The sequence below is a fragment of the Conger conger genome, chromosome 12, assembly GCF_963514075.1.
Source record: "Conger conger chromosome 12, fConCon1.1, whole genome shotgun sequence".
In the NCBI taxonomy this organism is placed as follows: Eukaryota; Metazoa; Chordata; class Actinopteri; order Anguilliformes; family Congridae; genus Conger; species Conger conger.
The window spans coordinates 34024561-34046470 of NC_083771.1; the positions used below are offsets into that span (position 1 = coordinate 34024561).

At 44.1% G+C, this 21910-nt stretch overlaps 1 protein-coding gene and 1 long non-coding RNA gene across 3 annotated transcripts; both read right to left on the reverse strand.

Moving 5' to 3' along the window:
- Positions 1-413: 413 nt before the first annotated feature.
- Positions 414-1729, reverse strand: LOC133105624 (uncharacterized). The gene is made up of 4 exons (XR_009703879.1): positions 1498-1729; positions 1097-1145; positions 858-919; positions 414-564 (listed from the first exon to the last, which is right to left on the reverse strand). It is a non-coding gene; the product is annotated as an uncharacterized LOC133105624 (long non-coding RNA).
- Positions 1730-2399: 670 nt separating this feature from the next.
- lin54 (lin-54 DREAM MuvB core complex component) lies at positions 2400-21699 on the reverse strand. 2 transcript variants are annotated; one of them, XM_061262381.1, is made up of 13 exons: positions 21513-21699; positions 17628-18393; positions 14963-15050; positions 14232-14362; positions 13229-13384; positions 12720-12924; positions 11445-11518; positions 10855-11144; positions 10631-10702; positions 9868-9970; positions 8030-8167; positions 7142-7344; positions 2400-6573 (listed from the first exon to the last, which is right to left on the reverse strand). In XM_061262381.1, the coding sequence occupies exons 2-13, from the start codon at positions 18369-18371 to the stop codon at positions 6375-6377; spliced, it is 2403 nt and encodes an 800-aa protein (XP_061118365.1). In that variant the 5' UTR covers positions 18372-18393; positions 21513-21699; the 3' UTR covers positions 2400-6374. The 2 variants fall into 2 exon arrangements, with proteins under 2 accessions (XP_061118365.1, XP_061118366.1); XM_061262382.1 differs by lacking the exon at positions 21513-21699 and adding an exon at positions 20064-20358.
- Positions 21700-21910: the final 211 nt, after the last annotated feature.

The window sequence follows — 21910 nt, forward strand, 5'->3', positions numbered from 1 at the left end:
GTTCATAATCTAGGTGCAGGTGACCGTTATCCATGAGGAGAAACCTTTAGTCAACTTTGTAGCAAACGCTGCGCGTTAGGCCAAACCACGGAATTATTTTTATAATGCACTCCAGCTTCTAACCAAGCAAGATGCACTAAATGTACACTAGTTGATCAGCTAGTACGAAAAATGTAGTCCCGTTCCTTTGTCATTTTACTGGGTATAAAATGTGTAACCATTCAATTCAATGCAAGTAACCATTCAAGTGTCCATCATTGGCCCCTTGTATACATATGCAAATGAGCTCACTCCATAGAGAACTGGATGTGAGTTAACATCTTCCGCAGCGAACCATGTTTTGTACAGAAACTGCCCAGATTTGTAGGCAAAGTACTTTCAAATAGCCCGCCCTTTAAACAGACAATTAACAAAGATTTATGCATCGTTTATTAACATCAGTTACACATTAATGAACAGGCACCGAAACCGGCACCGCCCCCCAACTGCTGATCCACTTTCTTCATAGGGACAGGCGTTTATACCAGCAATCCTTTCTGATCCTGGAAACGGAATCCCAATGCCCTTCAAAACAGTCGTAAAAAGCAGTAGTTAACAAGCAGGATGTAATGTAGAACTGCCAAAAGTGCACAATCATATTGAATGAAGTGTATTTGCATTTAGGCCATACTTAAACAGCCATGAAATAACGCTGACATTAAGGAGTCTACAACTAATGCATATAGTTGTCCTGCCGTGGTCTGTACCCTCATAAAAAGCGTTATAATCCTTCCCATGTACAGGGTCAGATGGGTAGTGAGTTGAATCATTGGGACAGTCTATACAAGCGCCGTTTCACACCACCGTTTGCCACTTACCCAGCTCTGCGATATGGATGACGGTCCCGTTACCATGCGGTAGTCTTCCAGTCTAGGCATCACTGTGTGAAGAGCGTCGCCACAAATGAGCAACAATGCAATTGCAACCCTTTGGATAGCGTAGGCTACAAACTAATGTTACCGTGCAGACTATGGGTTGACTAACAGGCAAAAACAAGTCTATGTCTGGAGTGAGGATTCACAATTTAGAATAATCTTCAATTGATAAAAACACGTACCTTTGTTCTGCAGTCGAGTTTGCAGCTTGTAACACGCCATCCAAATATCCTGCAAAAACGACCACGTGTTGAGAACACAGCTTATAACTCAGTAGTAATCAATTTACACAAACTCTACGTCGTCATTGACACGGACACTACCAAAATCTACGCACATGCCGATTTAAACTGGGACGCCAACAATTCCCAAAAGAACCCGATAAGGCATGGTAGTATGAACACGTACTACTGTATGCACCCTGGTTGACGACGAAATTTAAATTGTCCTCATATTTAAAAACGTAATCACTGCAAATCATGATGTGAACAGCAGAAAGTTTAAATCATTGGACAAATTATGCATACGTTACGACAACACGGACATATTGGTCTCAACATGGATCTTGAGAAATGTGACTTACACGGGGGTTTCTGAAGATGATGTCGATATCGTCTACCTCTTTCAGTTTTCGCAAACTCACATGATAAATAATGCATTGTTTCTCGCTCAGTAGAGGGGAAAACTAGTTAGCTGTGCGTTCCAAGACGAAACAACTTTGCCTCGATCAGCTTGAAGACAAGGAGGGAAAGAGAACGCATTCTGCGTGTTAGTTCTTTTATAACCGCAAAGCAGTGTGGGTAGCAGTTGAATATCCGAGGCGGGACTGTTGCACTCGGCGGGTTTTCAGTATGACGTTTTCTCATAGGACATTAAGTAATATATTTTACGATTCATTGTGGGACATTTCTTGGGGCGTCAGGATTAGTGTCAATACACTCCAGGCGGAGGTGTTACCCAACTAATTCTGTTGTAGGCTGCCACAGGGTGGCTTATTATGAAAGGATCATTTTACCTGTCTCTTCATGCTCTTCAGTAGGTCTTTATGACGCTAATAATGGGAGTCAGTTATCCAGGTTTGCATTTTTGTTTTTACAAGGAAACTTTCCATCGTACATGTTTCCGTATAATGTCAATAACATCTCTTTAAAGGATCCTCTTGCCTAAACTTACACACTTCATCAAATCATATTTTGACAAGTTTATGTGGTACATCCACGATGCTTTCTTTGCTCCAATTTATGCAATATATATGATATTTGATCTGTTTAAGAACACAAATTGTAGCCTTTACAAATAGTAGAATAATAAATAATAGAATCTTAAAGGACCCATGGAACTATGTATAAAAAATAACCCAGTGAAAACGCATTATATGGATATGCAATGCATTCATAAATGCACAATGACTATGCATGTCATTTAAGAGATTACATATAGACCTACATTTTAGATTTTTCAATGGAGCTTGAAATAATCAGTCAATTCTACAGAACTGTATAAATTTTATTTGCTTCATAGTTTGCTTACAATATACTGTCACAGAACATTTTATGCATTTTACTAAATATAAATCTTTAAGTTTGCAAATAATTAAAAATTACTTTCATTCTGAGTGATACTAGGTGTTATATTGTCATAATAAAGATAAAGATGGGCTTGATAAATTAAATAATTCTCTAGACAGAAAATAAAGGTTTACATGTATGCCAAGTAAATGAAATGTAAAAATATCCAATCTCACCTTAAAAGAAACAAGAAATTGTCACACCAACATATACAATCAACAAATCCAAATACTACCGAACTGTTACACAAGATCTTCAATACACATCTCAGAGGTGCAGGAAAGAATAGAACATTTACATATTAGTACAGATTCACGTTGTGAAAAAGCAAGTATTGCAATTGTTGATTAAGTACAAAGAAGCTCTAATGTTCTCACTACTTTACATTTATACAAGATCACATGGTCAGTGGATTCCCTGAAATGGAGCAGGGTTTCTACTCATCTACCTGTTCACTCAAACTAAGAATCATCGTGATTCTTTGTCTCAACTGGGGAGGGGGGGGAAAAAAAGAGAGACGCTTGGCTGTTTTTTTGCAGTAGTTTTAAACCTGGTTAATTCCCTTTTCTGGCGAAACCTTTCAATTAATTATCCTGCCACTGCCACTTGATTGAAGTGTATGAAAGAAAATTCAGTTGGAGAAGATGTGGCTTGTGCTTCAGTGTATTGGCAGCCCTTAGAAAACTACCCATGAATCTATCCCGTGAAGAAATACAAGTGATGCCCATTCTTCTTAATACTGATCTGGGACCATTGTGACAGGAAGCACAATGTCATTTCTGGCATGTTCTAAAATATTTCTGCTGTTCTCTGACAAGACGTGTTAAGAGTACCAAAGAATATTGGCAGGTACAAGTGTAATACAATTGATGGTCTCAAGTGCTATAAAATCCACTCAACCAGAAACATGACTAAAACCTGGTCCAGATAGGCTAGGTCTATATAAAAAGCATGTATGAACCAGTACTACAATAATGGGCCCAATATAGTCTGTTACAGAAATTGCATCTTTGCCAAGCGCGAGTACAAGTCTGACCTTCTTTTGACTGCCTGTTAGGGCTCATAACAAGGCCTACATTTCATGGAGCATTCAGCATACAGCAAGGGTGTCAGTACTGAAGGCCTCCATGTCTACTGGATTCAGATTATTTCAGCACTTAGATAATGCACAGTCACACACCCAGTTTCCAAGGCCTAAATCGGCTGCTGATTGAATGGAAAACACAAAAACGGACACACCGCAGCTCTCCAGGGTTTGACATATCATTAAGGAGCAATTAAAAAAACCATATGGGGAAGGGGGTGTGGTGAAAAGAAAACTTTGAAACCTCATGTAGGACAGCCCGGGTTGCAGAATGCACTATTAAAACTAGCCATTCAGAAAGTACCTGCATTTTGAAACGCTGCACTCAAAAGTTTTTATTTTTTTATTTCAATCTCTGCACTGATCCACCACAGCAACCATTTACTTTCAGGGATATGTGGAGGGGGGTAAAATATTCCTAAAGGCCCTGAGCAAAAGAGAAACTTAAGGCATGAGTATTGTGGGGAGCAAAGCTTCCATCATTTCCCACATTTTCATTTGATTAGAACAAACACATTCTTTCTGAGTGAGCATGGGTTAAGATCTGAAGAGGGTGTACCACAGCATTTGCATGTAAAATGTGTTTTCTTCCACAAATTTTTTGAAATGTCACTCATATTTTTTCCCCCAAACCTGCAAAGTGATGAAATATTCTTAGATACCTGGACAAAATACTAAAATCTGCTCTTCAATGAAACCACGCTTTATCGACCTTTATTACCAGTGTGAGTTCTGGTCCAAAAGAAGAACCAAAACAATTCCACAGTGAAATGCCTGTTCACTTGCAAGAGAAGGCACTCTGCTGGATTAAAATATCTGCACTTTGCATGAGTTCTGACAGACACTTATCGTCATCATTTTAGACCTTGCATGATGATTATGTGAACAGAGGTTGAATGGGCAGGGGAGAGTTTTGGGTGAGATGAATTCTTCACTGAAAGCTGGGAGTGACAAAGGTGGGATTCCATGTTCTTCCCGAGAGAGTCCAAAAAGGTACCAAGATCACTGCAAACAACACCTTGTGACTCAGTTGACAAAAATGATGGAATTTTGAACAGTATAACCTGAAATACACAACTATGGGTTTGGTATCTAGGCCAATATTCATAAAGTGTTTCTGAGTAACAGTAGGATCACTCATGCCTTTGTATATAATGGATAAGGCTAGACTATGGCCAAGGAAACTTGATCTTAGATCAGCACTCCTAAACAAAGACCAGATCTGCCTTTGAAGAGTAAGACCATGTTTAGTACACCTGAATGTTTGATATTGTAACCCTTCGTAATCATATAGGGCCCGACTCAAAACAACCTGATCAAACAACTGGATTTCCACAATCCGAGAAAGGGGTCCTCGTTTTCAATCCAGAAGTCCAAAGCCTTTTCGCTCTTGATAAGGAATTCACAGCTCTTTTTCCCTTTGAAATTCCTAAAAGATTTTTGATGCCCAAAGGATTTGTCACAATAAACTCCTGGAAAACCTCACATGCATCATTCCTGAAATTCTTAAATTGGGAGAAAATTTCAGACAAGAGCACTAAGATTCAAAGGGCACCCACACTATATAAATAAATGGGAAGTGAGACACCTGGGAAAACTCATTTTATGAGTTGTGGTTAAAACTCACGGATACAGTTTTATTTCAGTGAGTACTAGTCAAGCCTGGCAAGCGGTACAGACATAGAAATGGTCAATGGCATGAAATGAGAAGCTTTCTCAGCTGCAGTGATACCAGTAAGTTCCCATTCAGACTGAACTGGTTTTTGAAAATGAGACGTTGAACACTCCAGGGAGTTGCCTATGCCACATTCTGGAAAGAGGCAAAACTCAGATGATAACCGTATCCAACAAATTGTGTTCCGCAAGAGGAAGTGAGGTCAATTCATACACAACATTGGGAAATTTGCAGTTGCAGTTCTGACTAATATGCTTTAGGGGTTTCCTTCACTGGTACAGTAAAGTTTTTTTTGTATGCAGATGCATTATATTACAATTTCCTGGGGAGTTTAATGCAGTTCTGAGCATCAGCTGAAAACATGGAAACTGTGGGGAAAAGCATAAATAGAAAAAAGATTAATTCAAGCTACAGTAAAGGCTACTTACTGTATACAACAATCATGATTAGAACAGGGCAAGTTCAAATTTGACAGGCTTCCTTGCCGACTTCCTCTATGTGCAGAGGTCGTTAGTAAATATAAAATACAGTTCCCACGCTAATGAGCGAGGTGGAGCGTGAAAATAGGAACGACCGAACGAGAAATGGCATGATGTGGAGCAATAAAACAAATCCAGTGAGAGAGGGAGGGAAGGAAGGAGGGAGGGGAGAAAAAAAAAAAATCATAAAAATGTCTACATCGAAAATGTTCACAAGTCACTCTAAAACAAATCCCAAAAAAGCACACCGTTTTATCCTGGTCATGTGGTGCACCAAGAGACCAGGAGGTTAAAACCTCTTTCCCCTGCTCAAATACCTCATGGCCCCTTTCTTCTGGGAGAATTTTCCTCCCACAATCCCCTGCTTGGCTGTGGGGGGAGAGGCATATCAGTTCACGGAGCAGGGGCCTTAGCTGGCCACCAATCCTGTCCTCTGCTCGGACTGGGGAGGGCGTGGTTTAGGCCTGCCCCATCACTGGAGCTAGGGGTCCAGAATGGCTGGTATCGCCGCTCTCCTCGCTGCAGCTCTGAGTCAGGTGACAGGATAAAGAGCAGGCCTAGCAGTTGAGAGCAGAGGGAGGGGCGGGCGGCGCCCTGGGCCAGCACTTCCCCTCCCGGCACCGGGGCTACTGTGGAGGTACGTGTGGGCGGGGCCTAGCAGTTGATGGAGCAGTCCGTCTTGGCTTTGCTGGCGGAGTTGATGATTCTCATCAGACAGCGGCCAAACTCCTCCAGGATCATCCTCTCTGCTGCTGCCTGGGGCTGGTTGGCCACCTCTGCCTGCTTGCCTTGCTCGAGCAGACAATCACACGTCGCCTCTGCCACCTCCTTCGTAACAAACGTGTAGGGAAGCCTGCAAGATGGGGGCACGGAGACCGAGGCCCAATATGGCATTAGAGACTCGGAGAAGAACTTACTGTCAACACTAATGTTCTCATAGAACCAAGAGGACCACCAAACTGCAATGCACTTCAACTTTGTATAACAACATTAGGCAGCCGTTCAATCTGTGGTTAGTTTTAATGGCTGCCAAGCACACAATGTCCTGCAGGTGATGGGAAAATAGCCAACACAAGCATCATCATTATTGAATGTGAAGGAAAAAGCCTATTGCAATAATTATGTTTAACAAAGGCTCTTATCCACAGCAACTTATGCAATTTCCATTTTCACACCTCAATATCTTACTGACTAAATAAAAAAAAACTGCTTTGTCCCAAGGGGATTAGAAAATTCAGCCACCCAGTTATAAAAGCTCATGTCCAACTCCCTAATGATTTGATGACTTCAATGAATAATAAGGAATGAGGAGCAGGAACTAACAAATTTCAATAATTTATGGTTAGTCTGGCAGCCGATTGGGAAAAGCTTGACAGCCAATTGTGCGTCAGGGTGACACGGAGCCACGGATGGGGACTCACTTGCCCCCTCCGCTGGTGATGGCAGGCGTGGTCCGGGTGAGCAGGTCGGAGATCTGTGAGGAGAGCTTGGTCTTGGCGGCGGTCTGCTGCTGAACGCGCACCTCAGCGGCGTCCGCTAGGTGCATGAGCGTCTTCCGCTCCGGGCTCTCCTCAAAGTTCTTACACCCCACACACTTGCAGATGGACGAGCACATGATCTTCGCCTGGAGAGGAGAGAAGCATGGAACCCCTTTATGCTCAGCCGACGAGTCAAATTTGGAAGTGTGGAGGAAAGAGGCGAAATAAGATCAATTCAACCACTATGGATGAAAGGGAGTTCCTCCCAAGAGAGGTCAATAAGAAGGTGCCTTCTGACCTACGGACACATCTCCCACGCCATTTTACCTCCAGTGATATCTAAGCTCCCAGTAATGAAACTCCATTCCTGCACGTATGGAGCAGGTTGGCATGACAGCTGAACTTCCACACTGGGAAGGAGACAGAAGCAAAACCCCCAACCACACTTCAGTCAGGCATTCTCTTCTACAGGGCTCTGGCCTCACTGTAGTCAAATGCTTGGACAAAGACAGCTGGTGGCTTTATCCACTACTTTCGGCTGTTTAAATATACAGTATTAGACTGTGTAGGTAGATGCAATACGTCCATCCTATATGATAATAAACTCAAGGTTATTGTAGTTTCTAATTTGTGTGTTGCAATTCACAACAATTAAAATGGAGACATACTGTACATAAGATGCACAAGTGCTTGGTGATATCACATTTGTGAGAGTCACAATCAGGTGCTCCTCCCAGTAAGTGAAGTCAGCGACTGTAACGTTACGGGCCACACGGGGCCACAGTCCCCCGGCTCCATGCTGAACCGGGTCAGACGCAGGAGAGCCCTCACCTCATAGCACTCGCAGTAGTTCTTCAGGCAGCCCGAGCGCTTGCAGTTGCAGCCCTTGCTGTGCCGGCGGTCCGACTCGCCCTCCTTGCCCTTGCCAATCTTAGGCTTGAAGGCCTCTGGGTTTCGGTCCAAACAGGCCTGTCAAGACACGCCCGTCATTTACACAACATGCCTTGTGTCCAATCAGAAACTGCCAACGCACGACATGCACCCTCCAGTGGAAATCTAGAATTGAGTATCAAAATTACAAATTTTAAGTCACTGTCTATTACCGCACTACTGTCAAATACCAGCAGTGATTGTTCCAGCAGCATGAGAAGTTCTTAACAGAACATTCTAATCACATACACTCAATGAGCACTTACGATTATTAAATATTTGCATTAAAAGCCGGTATACAAGTCTACCTACCGTAAATCCTCAAATTGTGTCCGGGATTCTATTTGAAGCCGGGCCTCGGATAATAGCCGGGGGCGTGGTCGATTCGCACAAATAAAGGCCGGCCCCCAAATACAAGCCAGGGTAATATTGCCTACCAGTAGGGCTATCAGTCCATGAGCACTAGAAGACATTGTTTCGATTTAACTCAATGAAATAAAAGAGCTCTTCTTAATATTTTATATTGTTTGTTGGTTTAATACTGTTGCCAATGAAAAGTCGTTGTCCTACACCATGGGTGTCCAACTCGTTGCTCTCAAGCTACCAGTCGCTTGCCGCCCCCTTCAGAGTAGCTTGCCAAAGGCTGAAGCAGTATACATTTAAACACAATTATTGCCGCGAGGCATTCCAGCCTACAAATTTAATAATAAGTAAATCAGGCAAAATTTTAAATTAACTCAATTTAGGCTACGCAATAAGGTTTCCATGTATTTACAGCACAGCGAACGTTCAATGAATGAATGAAAGCGGCTGCCTTGGCTCGCAATAAACAGACGGGTGGAAATCCTGACAACTACATAAAACTTATCAGTGAACCAAATACACCCCAGATTTCAGTGCCCATCAATCCCAACATTTAGCAATAGAATCAAACAGTCCAAAAGTAAATAAAATCCCAAACCAAAGCGAAAATCTTTTGATAGCCTACCGGTATGCTGCTCCAAACGAAACGCATGTCTCACAATAAAACGAACTTTAGGAAAAAAAGATCCTTAACTTGCTGTTATCTACGCTAATTTGTTATTGTTCATGAAGGCGTGTCTGGCAAGTTGTTATTTTATGGATTCTGGACTTGCATGTGATTTATTGTGTTTGAGAATATTTGCAATGAACTAAGTCTGTTAAGACTGACACTATGACTTACCAAACGGTGCTCCTGATTAGCCTACACTAATTGATTTCTGAACGGTTACAGGAAGTGTTGAACAGTGTTGGCCCACTTTAAGTGTAGCCTTTTACTTTATTCCTAAGAATAAAATTCTACAACAGAAGCCAAATAAGAAATAAAGGCCTGCCTCAAATACAAGCCTGCCCCAAATAAAGGCCTGTGCTTTGTGCAGCCTAAGTAAATAAAAGACCCCGGCCACAATTTGAGGATTTACGGTAATAACGTGCTCACTGTGTGCATTTCTGATCCTACACCATAAAGGGGTAATTATCATCCCCCCAGTGAGTGGGGTTGTGATGGGCTGTGTGGTGTAGAACATGGTGCACCCATCCCTGTCACTCATTGATCACTGAACCGAATTTAATGATTCATTCAACTGAAGATTGCACATGCCAGAGCGAAGGCAGTGCTAATGCTAATGTGTGTTTAGAGGAGAGAAAATGTATTTATTTTATTTATTTTAATGCTTGGCTAGTGGTAATAAGGGTCAGGTGACAGAAAAGGATTTCACCTTGATGGCTTTCAGCCGCTCGGTCTCGTGCTCCAGGTTGTTGAAGCAGTTGGTGCAGTTACAGTTATTACAGAACTCTCCGTTGGCAAAGCAGTCACAGTACCTGGAACAAAAACAGTTATGGTCTCCAAAACACGACAATGTTCCAACCCAATGGCAACAGGCGGAGGCCGAGTCTGGTTTAGCTCAAGCCGCTACTTCCCAAAGGCAAATTCTAGCTAACCACCATCACAAACCACTTTTGGAAAGGATGACGTTTTCCCAGATTAAATCACAAAAACATTGCCGGTAATCAAGGGAGCTCCTGAGTCACTGTGAACCGGGTAATAAATAACAAGGAAAGTGTTGCTCAGTCAAAAACAAAGTTCTTGCTGCAGGTGTGAAGACTAGAAAAGAAAAAATAAATGTATTAATAAATTATTGTGCAGTGTTACACACTGTGCCATCTCAAAAGTAAATTAATACCTTTTCTTTTCCTTTCCCCCCTTAGGGTCTCATCTGTTACTGTGTGCAGACAGCATTTCTTCCCCTTACAAACCTGGGAGTAGCCGCCGATAATGTGAAACAGGGTCTTGTCATATTCAAACTCAACGAAACAACTCACAAGTGGCCTAAAATTATTTTTACAACAGTGAGACTCAACTCAACTGCCTGGCATTGGAAGTGGGCAGATTGTGAAGACGTTTACTTTGCAGTGGTGCAGTTTCACAGAAGACATTAGGTCTGTGAACAACACCAGAAGAACGGACTGGTCTGTACTCACAGCTTTAGACACTGCGACTTGGTGCAGTTGCACGGTTTTCTTGGCCTTGATGCAGAATCTGACGCTGATAAGCTACGCAAAGGAGAAAATGCAAGCCTGTTAATGACAATATTGCAGGGCAAATAGGCAAAGTCCAAATGATGAATTCCACGGTGTCTCACTTGCCCCTGAAATCCCTCTCATTGTGAGATCCTCCCCGCTGTGCGGTGTTAAGCCTGGCTTACCCATTGAGAGGCAGCCTGGCCTGTGACTGCACGCCAGTGGGTGTTGAGAAACTGCTGCTGCTGGCCAAGGTCACGAACGTGGACTGCTGGAGCTGCGTGAAACACTGTGCCGGCAGCACTGCGTAGCCCATGTTCCCGGCCCCGGGGGCTGGGGCCAGCACAGTGCCGGGGGGTAAGTTGGTGAGGTTGGGCTGGATCTGAGGTAAGGGCGTGGCTGGCATGATGAGTCTCTGCTGGGTCTGGTTGGTGGTCACCACCTGGGGGGAGGTGGTGAGGGGTTTGGCCACCACCTGCAGGGGAGGGGATGACGCGGCCCTCAGTTAAACATGAGCGTACATGAATAATCCTGAACACAGCCCACAAGGGGAAGATACCTCATCAGTTTTTGGCATCGACTGATTGGAGAAAGAAAATTTTAAAAAAACGAACACAAACTGACTTACAAGACGGAAAAAAAACATCCATAATATCTAGACATGAGACATTCAAAATGGAACACTATTTACAACACAGAACACATACACAGAGAATAAGCTTCGCTTTGAGGGCGGGAGCCAGAGAGAGAGACAGAGGGAGAGGAAGAGGTTCACCTGCTTCACGGTCTGTGCTGGAACGATGGGGACAGACATCCGAACTGCAGCAGTGTTAACCACCATGGGCTTCGCTGTGGGAGTCACAGACACCGACACGTTAGTGTACCCTCACGTCCTCAACCCCCATCACTGAACACGCCAACTGCCATTCGACAGGACCAAGCATTCCAAAGAAAATCTCCTAGAAACTCAGCCATAGTTCACCCGGCCCCCAACCCATTTTACTTCTCTTCATTTAGTTGCAAGTTATGTTCCAAGTGCTTGCAGTATACAAATACACAGAATGCAACAAGAAACAAAGTCATTTAATATCCAAGTGAAATAATTTATTTTACAACCAAATAAAGACTGAACTTGTCTTGCTTTGCTGATCCATACCCACGAACAGGCATCAGGATTATATTTCACGTTTTTACACAAATGTGTTGTTTGTAGTGAGCGCAGCCTGCAAACAAAGCAGATAAAGGGAGTTGATTTACACCCATTTGTAAATCCAGAAAGCAAAAATAAAATGTTTGAAATTGTATTGTGGTTACTTCAGCTACAGAACTGTATCCATACTGTAACCTGTACCACGGCAGAAGGGTTATGAGCTTAGCGTAAACAAAATGCCGGGAGCACTGTGTAACCCTGCCAAGAGAGGCAAATGTCACAGCTTGGCATTTCAGAGCCTTGTGCAATTAGCTGAGCATCGGAAACAAAATACCTCAAAACCTGGTTGCCTAGCGCAGGTGCCTGCTCAACCCTCAGCTCTGCAGAGTTTAAAAAGAGCCCTCTAACCAGGTATCACAATCTGAAAAAAGGTGAAAGTGCCCCTTAGAAGTCACCTTAATTATCCCCTGCTAAAATTCTGTAGCCATGACACAGCCAAGCTTTCCTCAGCGCCACAGTATTTTAGGATGAACTTCACTTATTTTACTAAGACTCTAACCTATGGGGGCGGGGCTCTGCGTGACTCTAACCAGCGGGGGCGGGGCTCTGCGAGACTCCAAGCTGTGGGGGCGGGGCTCTGCAAGACTCTGACCTGTGGGGGCGGGGCTCTGCAAGACTCTAACCTGCGGGGGCGGGGCCCTGCGAGACTCTAAGCTGTGGGGGCGGGGCCCTGCGAGACTCTAAGCTGTGGGGGCGGGGCCCTGCGAGACTCTAAGCTGTGGGGGCGGGGCTCTGTGAGACTCTAAGCTGTGGGGGCGGGGCTCTGTGAGACTCTAAGCTGTGGGGGCGGGGCTCTGCAAGACTCTAAACTGTGGGGGTGGGGCTCTGCGAGACTCTAACCTGTGGGGAGGGCCGAGTTGGTGCTGGGGCTGCCTGTCTGAGCCGTGCTGCTGCCAGTGGTGGCTGTGACCAGGCGCACGTAGTGAAACCTGCTGCCTGGCACCTGGATCTGCTGGACGTTTGGGGGGGTGGCCAGAGGGAAGATGGTCTTGAATTGGGATGCGCTCACCCCCCCGACGGCCATGGTCTGCACCGGCTTCATGCTCTGCAGGAGGGAGGGAACGCAAAGCTGTACGGGTCAGTACGTCACGGCCGATATCAAATTCACATTCTTTCTAGACGCACTTTATCATAGAAATGTGACTAACTGAACAAGCTATTACCCATAGCATTAGTGAATTTATGATCCTGATTCTGGGGAATGGAGCAAAGCTACTTAAACATAAGAAACATTGCTTAGAAATATGTTTTTGCATACCTTCACCCTAATGAGCAGCTTTCAATCCAGAAGGGTTGACTATAAAACTGCTCAACACTTCAACAGCGGGGTGAAGGGGGTTAGGGCTAACCTGTGGGGTGGAGTGATTGGACACCACCTTGGCTGGGGATGTGGAGGTGGCCTGTTGCACTGCCAGGATCTGCTGGCCCAGGGCCATGTTGAGTGGAACGGCCACGGACTTCTGTGGGGAGGCTGGGGACTGGGAGGCCACGGACACCACCGTCAGCTGAGGGGAGGGGGGGGGTGGAGTAATGTGAAGTCACAGCTCACTCGTTGCACTGGACAATACGATGCTCTTCAAAGCATCGGTTAGGGTAGATTTATATGGAACGTGAAGAAGGTATCAACACAGCTCAGCCAGGTCTGGCCAATGGAAATCCTTGGGATTGGGTACATCAATTCTGAAGTTTGTACAGGGTAGGAATGTTATAGCAAAGATAAGTATCGCAATCATAGAATATTTTGTTCTCAATTTACAATCACGCCCTCAACACAAGTCATTGAGTTATGGCTGAAGGCACCACTTAAAACGTAAGCCTAACAGCGGCCCAGCCAAAGAACAAGACAGCTACACATTTGACCAGTTTTAGGACCTAAACATTTACAAGTAGAAGTAAACAGATCTCTCATACACAAGGTCCTGCATTCCCATGCTAGAGCCCAGACATGTACAAGCCTGAAAGCCGTAAGACCTAAAGCGGTCTGAAGTTCCCTGCAAAGAAAGAATTCTTTGATTTCTGAATCTCAAGACAAAAATGAAGCAAGCAATGGGAAACCAGGCTTGTTTCTCAATCCTTTTGGGCCTGCTTTGAATGCAGCCAGACTGTGATATTTCATTATGGATTAAATCCTGCCGTCCGGCTTCACCAGGCTCTGATGAATGCCATTGCGCCAAACAACGTTAGCACTTAGCGTCCGATTTCGACAACATGAATGAGAGACCAACACGGCTCAGGGATACAAAAACCCCTTTTTTGGTCTGTGGAAATCATGTCTCATCTGGAAGTGCAGCATACCAGAGATTATTGGCGCAGTTCCTTGCGCAGACCGAGACGGAGGAAGCAAGCGCTCACCTTGCTGGGAGACTTGAGGGGCGAGATAGCGATCTTGCTGCTGGAGATGGTCTGTTGGGTGGTGCTGAGCGTTTCCGAGAGGGTGATGGTTCGAGGGGGCGTCCCTGGTGAGCTCTGTGACAGGACTCTTCCTGTGGGTGGAGTCAGCATCAGTTACATGCATGAAACGGCCCTTACAATAACAATAAAACAGTCTGGAGTCTGGCTACAACACACTGAAAATGTTGTTAGATGTACACAAACTGCTACATCCTTTGAGCATTTTTATGCTTCCTTTCCATGCAAACATTCCATTATTCGTTGTCGACAAAACAGCTACTGAGCAATCCATTTTAATTTGAAAGCTCTGATGAATAATGTTAAATGTGGCAAGGGCACAAAGGTCAAGTTCTTTGTAATGCTCAACCTAACGATAACCAGCAGCTAATACTTCAAGGCCATCAGACTGAAGCATCCATGTACATTTTCAGTAGGTCAGGGCTGAATTATGGAGGCATTAAATTTTGATGCAGTGTGTGATTGTCAAGTTGCAGAAATGCTAGAACATCACAACCTCCATAAATAATGCATGAATGTGCACTCTGACAGAAATTCAGCGCCAAGTTAAGCAGTGTCATGCAGAGCAGAAGTGCAAAATCATTGCTATTCAAACCGACATTGAATTCAAGAAGCAATACCAATTACTGTAGAATACTATAGCTTAATTAATCAGTCTACAATGGGAATTTTACCTGATACACCTTTGCTGTTCAGAGGTTTTGTGATAATAAATTTTGTTATCATTGGTCCTGTTGAAGACGCCTGCGTTTTCTTTGCAATCTGGGGGAAAGAGTAGACTTATTTTCATGTTACGACTTCATGACGCATCATTTTGACAGCACCAAAAATGTACCTTTTAACTGTAGAATACCTGTTTTTTGCTCAAATTCCCTACTGTAACTCTATAAAGCGTATGTAAAGTGCTATATAAATGAAATGGATTTGATTACAAGCTTACTATAATGAAATGCAAAAGTTAGTCAACTCAACTATTAAAGCAAGATGTTGATTCTAACTAGAATCTTTAAAAATGGAAAACTGGCATTATGGATGGAACATATGGCATCAATTTTTTTTATAATCACAAACGTATCATTTCAATAGCTACTGGCGGAACTCCTAGCTCTTAATATACACTCACTGAGCACCTTATTACGAATACTGTACTAATACTGGGTAGGGCCTCCCTTTGCCCACAAAACAGCCTCAATTCTTAGCATCTGAGATTCTGTTCCATGTTGAAATTATTGCATCACACAATTTATGCTAATTTGTCAGCATCATTTTCATGCTGCACCCTGTTCTACCACATCCCAAAGGTGTTCTTTTGGATTCAGATCTAGTGACTGGGAAGGCTACTGAAGAACACTGAACTCATTGTCATGTTCATTAAACCAGCTTGAGATTACTTTTGGTTTGTAATATGGTGCATTATCATGCCGGAAGTAGCCATTAGAAGATGGGTACATTGTGGCCATGAAGGGATGCACCTGGTCAGCAAACATACTCAAACCGGCTGTGGTATTCAAGTGATTCATTGGTATTAACGGGTCCAAAGTGTGCCAAGAAAACATTCCCCACACCAGTACACCACCACCACCAGCCTGGACTGTTGGGACACAAGGCAGGCTGGGTCCATGGATTCATGCTGTTGGCGCCAAAATATGACCCTACCACCAGTATGCCTCAGCAGAAATCTAAATTCATCAAACCAGGTTACGTTCCCGGTCTTTAACTGTCCAGTTTTGGTGGGCCTGTGCCCACTGCAGCTTCAGCTTTCTGTTCTTGGCTGACAGAAGTGGAACCAGATGTGGTCTTCTGCTGTTGTAGACCGTCCATAGGGCGACATGGGCTCAAGTAGTAAGAGCAGTCGTCTGCCAGTCAGAGGGTTGCCGGTACCGATCCAACCCTGTGTGTGTCGAAGTGTCCCTGAGCAAGACACCCAGCCCGCAAATGCTCCTGACGAGCTGGTTGGTGCCTTGCAGGGCAGCCAATTGCAGTTGGTGCGCGTGTATGAATGGGTGAATGAGAAGCATTAATTGTACAGCACTTTGGATAAAGGCGCTACATAAATGCCAACCATTTATCATTTATCCGCCACATGGTTTGACGAGTCGTGCATTCTGAGATGCTTTTCTGCTCACCACAATTGTACACAGTGGTTATCCGAGTTACCGTAGCCTTTCTGCCAGCTCGAACGAGTCAGGCCATTCTCTGTTGACTTCTCTCATCATCATCGTTTCCGTCAACAAAACTGCCTCTTACTGGATGTTTTTTGCTTTTCGCACCATTCGAAGTACACTCAAGAGACTGTTGTGCGTGAAAATCCCAGGAGATTATGGAAATACTCGACCCAGCCGGTCTGGCACCAACAATCATGCCATTGATGAAATCACTGAGATCTCATCCAGTGAGAAACAGTTTGGCGGACAGAAACAGCTCGTTGATGAGAGGTTAACAGAGAATGGCCCGACTCATTCAAACTGACACAAAGGCTACGGTAATGGTAATAAACACTATTACCCCCCACTCTGATGGTTGATTTGAAGCTCCGGACCTGTATCTGCATGATTGTATGCATTGCACTACTGCCACATGATAGGCAGATTAGATAATTGCATGAATAACTTGGTGTTCCTAATAAAGTGCTCAGTTAATGTCTAAGTACTAACGCATTACTTGGTTATTTTCTTTTAAAGCGATACTTCAAACATCAACAGCCAAAGAATCATGTACCATGCCAAAATAAATTAATTTACTCAGGATCACATTCACAATCATATTATGCATATCTGCAAAAAATGTTAAAATCTTATGTAAATACTTAACCTTCAGACTACAGTACATAAGAAGACACAGGCAATTTTGTGTTCGGTCATGTCGTACATGTGTTTTGTGGTACAGTAGTTGCCGACATGCCTTTCCTTATATGGTCAGTATGTTTGTGCTGACAACACATGGACATCCATATGACAGGTGGATCTGGCCTGCCTCAGCAGACAAGACCACATGCAATGAATGAGAAGCATTAATTGTACAGCGCTTTGGATAAAGGCTCTATATAAATGCCTACAGTAAACCTCTAAACAACTTGCACCCTAAAATCTGTCCACTTCTGTGTCAAAACCACAGCTAAACCTGATGGTCAAGACAAACTGACAACCGGCAAGGACCTGAGAAGTTCCAAGTTGCTATGACAACAGCCGTTAGAATTCATACCACTTAGAGCCACCATTTTCCCCAATTTAAATTGCCTCATGTAACAAAAAACCGCACAGAACAAGACTGCAATTTGTGTGGACAATTGGCAAACATTCCGGGCACCATAAGAGCAGGCTGGGAGAGACAGCCGCCTACCTGTACGGTCTTAAGCTGCTGGGTCTGTAGGGTGGAAGTCCCCAGAAGCTGGCTGGCTGTGCTGACAGGCTGGACGCCCATGACGGGCTTCAGGTCTGTCCTGCTCCCGATGGTCAACACCTTGTACTGCTGGGGCTGGGCCTTGGAGTCCCCAGAGCCCTGGGTGGGGCTGGCCTTGGTTGCAGTGTGGGGCAGCGTCAGCACAATGGGCTGGCCCGCCTTCCCCAGGGTGGTGACCACCAGCTTCTGGCCCTCCTGCTTCAGAACTTGGGCGCCGGAAGACTTGGCGTCGACTGCCGAGGAGGCAGCCACTTTGTTGAGGATGATCTGGTGGTTGGCGGAGATGGTGAAGGGCGCGGTGAGCTTCTGCAGGCCCCCGCTGATGCCCGGGCTGGTGGGCTTGGCGGCGGGGAGGTGGACGGCCGTGGCGACAGAGGCCGGGGGCCTGAGGGCCACCGTGCTGGAGGGGGTCAGGAGCAGCTGGGTGCCGGAGCTGATGCTGCAGAGGGCGGAGTCCGTGCTGGTGGACGTGGTGAGGGCCAGTGTCCTCTGTGTGGGGGCCACCGCCGTGCTCATGCTGATGATCTCGGGCACCTCCGTTTCCATGGGCACCGGGGCCTCCTCAGACACCACCTGGCCCGGCACCATGGGGGGCTCGAGTGGGAGGTCCTCCATCACGATGGACTCCGTGTCCATGATTTCATCTGGGAGGAGGCTGTTGAGCTCCGGGGACACCACATCCATTCTTGCAGCTAGTGCTCAGCCACTGTGGGCAGAACAGCACACGTCACTTATGCAGAGCGCGCAAATCACAGCAGTGTAGTTCACAGAACCACTAAACTAGTGTGTAGCATCTGTGCTTTTTCACCCAAAACACAATCCTTATGCAATAAGATAGCTCAAAGAAAATGGGAAAACAGAGCAATTAGTTATTCAGACACATATTTTTGATATCATGTAATACAAGCGTTACAGTTATTCAGTTATACCTGCCCCATACTAAAATTACATCAAGAACATTCTTGTTTCGTCATAGATCAAGGATGGGACAGGGTGCAAGTGCTAATTGTAGAGAAAGGCCTTTCACACATTTCAGCCAACAACTTAAGAAAAATGCTGAGGGGCAAAACAAAAAAATAAATCACTATCTAAGCAGCAATATGGAGTTAAAAATCCTCAAGCTGGTTGCAAGATTATATATTCCACAGCAGATCATATGCAGAGTCCCAGTAGTCCAGGTACTAACCGAGGGTTGTACCATCATGCAAATATCACACAAATGCAATAGCATAGTAAAATAGGAAAAAGCCATTCACATAGTTAAACATTTCATAGCCTTGAATTTCCAGTTCACTAGGAACTCGAACACCAACAATAAAATGTAGTTTACTGTAGTTTTCCAACTGCTAATTTAAGGCAAATTCAACAATTTAATATTCAATAATAGCATTACAACTTGAACAGTTTCAGGTCAGCAAATTGACTCATGTAAATCAGAAATACACAAAAGTGCAATTTTACAAACATATAGTTGCCATTCAATGTACTAAAATTCTGCATATGAACAGGCTAGATTGACAACATTAGGAAACATTAAGGAAATAAGGACTTTGTATTGCAGTTATACAATTGACAGTGATAGAGCTTCACGAAATGCCTGGTGATCACCGAAAATGACAGGCCAGTCAAACAAGGTGGTTAGCTCCCTTATGCTGCAAAAAAACGCCTTGCAGTTTATTAAGCAAGCCAAAGTATAAATGAGCCTAGTTATGTCCCATATGTAAGCACATTGAGCATTGAAAGCAAAAATTACTACCAACCACTGTGTTGCAGCTTTGTATATGGCATAAATTGCTGGGTGAAGCGTTTGTTGAGACTGAGCAACATTAAAAGGAAATCGGTGCTGAAATATTTCTAATCGCATTTGCCGACTCTCAAACAAACGTTAACAAACGGGCATCTGGAACCAGCGTTTAATATATAGCTATTGCCAGTGTTTTGATAACAGAACAAGACAACGCAATCAAGCTGGCCACAAACACGGAAGCACCTTTATAGTTACCATAGCTAGCAAAGCAGGACAACAATGTGTTCTTACAAGTTAGCAAGCTAGCCATCTGACTAGAACCAAAATAACACTGCTAGATAGCCATTGTTGTGCTAGCTACCTAACCAATTATCTTAAGCCAGTAACAGTAAAAACTTAGCCGGCTAGCTGGTTAGTTGTGATACACGTAGCTAAATTAACAAATGCAATGCTCGACTTGCTAGCAAGCTACAAAACAACTTCGTCAAACGTCAAGCTATCTAGCAAGTAAGCGCACAAGCTAAGCTAAGGGACATGAAATAAACTACAACATCAATGCTCGGTTTGCCAGCACACCGAGAGCCCGACTAGGCCTTTGAACATCCCAGAAATAACAATCTTTGTCCTACCTCAACAATACGGCAAATAAAACAGCAGCTCCTGTTAGCTAGCTAGCTAGCTGACCAGCTAGCTTGCTAAAGTAGTCAGTTCTGGCGGGACCAGTTCACATTTTTTCACTCCAAAAGACGAATCGGTGGTGTTTGCAAAATGTTTTGTTTTCACTTTCTCTCGGTGTTAAAATCAACAATTGGTGGCAGCAATTTGAGTGCTATGAAAGTGACTAGCTGCTACGTTTCTATTTCAGGCCGGGATTGGATTTCGAAAGATCCGCCATTTTCACCTCGTCATCAGTTCAACTTCAGTGTTGAGAACCAACATCAGCTAAAAAAAGCGAGAAAGAAATGAACGCCTATCAACATGGTCATAGTTTGGGAGGAGCAAAACTCCTCCCAAAAAGTAGCCTGCTGTGTGCATAAGTTAGCTTAATATTTTCCTCACAATAACAAGATAATGTAGCTAGCTACCTGACCATTTACTTTGCCAAGGTTTATGCCATCTAGTTAAACTAGTTAATCACCAAACTAACTTACCGTTACACTGGCGTTAGCGAGCGTTCAGCACAATTCCTAGCTCAAAACATAACTTCAGCTTGCTAGCTTTATATCTAAAATAGTAGGCGGTGACGCCAAATAATAATAGATTGACGTTTATTAATTTACAAATAACTGTAAATTACCCAGACATGGTCTTCTTATGTAATATTAATATTGTAATCTAAAGACGTCGGAATTCGCTACTAACCTCACGAGGATGCTAGGGGTAAATTATCTTATCAGTTGCCAAAACTAACCTTCGCAATGTTAGCTAGCTACTAACAACTAGCAGGTAGATTTTACACAGAGCATTTTCTTTGACCTAGCTAACTGCATTTAGATTAGCGAGCTAACGTTAGCCTACATGACATGCCAGCTATCCTAGCACAAAAAGAGATGGGGCGAAAAATAGGATACAAATGAAATATAATAAGATAGCTGTAAGATTACCACGGTTGTAGTACCAGTTCCGAACTTGGTCAGTTAAGATGAATCATGTTGTCATGAGAACTGAAAGCTGCAGTGTATGAAGGTAACGTTAGCCAATTTAGCTAACTACCACACATACCTTGCCTGACAGGTCCGGCTTTATGCAACTAGCTAGCCAACTGTTTAGCTAATTAATACGATAGAAGACAGTGGACGTTTCGGTAAGTTGCCTGCACGGCTAGCTATCTGAAGATAGATACGCCAACAATAATATCTCTAGTTAGCATCAATAGTTCTTGAAAAGGCCGATTCACTGGAGCTAGCCATTGGGGTCATAGCTAGATACATGTCCCCCTGGGTCATTATATACCCCTCTCTAGAACGTAGCTAGCTGCTTGCTAGCCACATACATAGCCTCTGAGGTCGGACTGCTATCTCAGTGTGTTTATTAGCTAGTTAGCTCGCCAGTCCCTATCGTCGGATAGGCGACGTTACCTAAAGTTCTTGCATGGATTGCAAATGTCCCTGTTGCAATCGATGTTTGCGACCTCAAACTGCTTTCCACGTACACTCCTCAACCAAGTCCAGCTCTGTGTTGCTGCATCCCGATCACTTGCAGACAGAGATGTTTGTTCAAAATCACGCGCCGAGCGCCATTTCACCTCTACCATCCCATAATAATGCCACGCCCTCTCTGGATACCACGTATTGCGTCATCACGGCACTTCCGTCCGCTCCGGCTAAACCGATCACAGTTCTGTGCATATATGTACTGAAGTTGAAGTAATGTTAATGTTGTGGTATCTTTGTCCAGTCTATGGTGGTATCATATTGAGATTCTCATAGCACAGAAAAGTGTCATTGATAATAAAGTGTATCGTAAAATGTATTTA

What these genes read in the sequence shown, in the direction of transcription:
- lin54 (XM_061262381.1), bottom strand. Translation starts at nt 18,371, where the DNA reads ATGGATGTGGTGTCCCCGGAGCTCAACAGCCTCCTCCCAGATGAAATC. An exon ending in GAACAGCAAAGGTGTATCAG is followed by an intron (nt 14,363 to 14,962) that starts GTAAAATTCCCA and finishes CTCCACCCACAG; the next exon opens with GAAGAGTCCTGTCACAGAGC. An exon ending in AGCGGCTGAAAGCCATCAAG is followed by an intron (nt 8,168 to 9,867) that starts GTGAAATCCTTT and finishes GTGTCTTGACAG; the next exon opens with GCCTGTTTGGACCGAAACCC.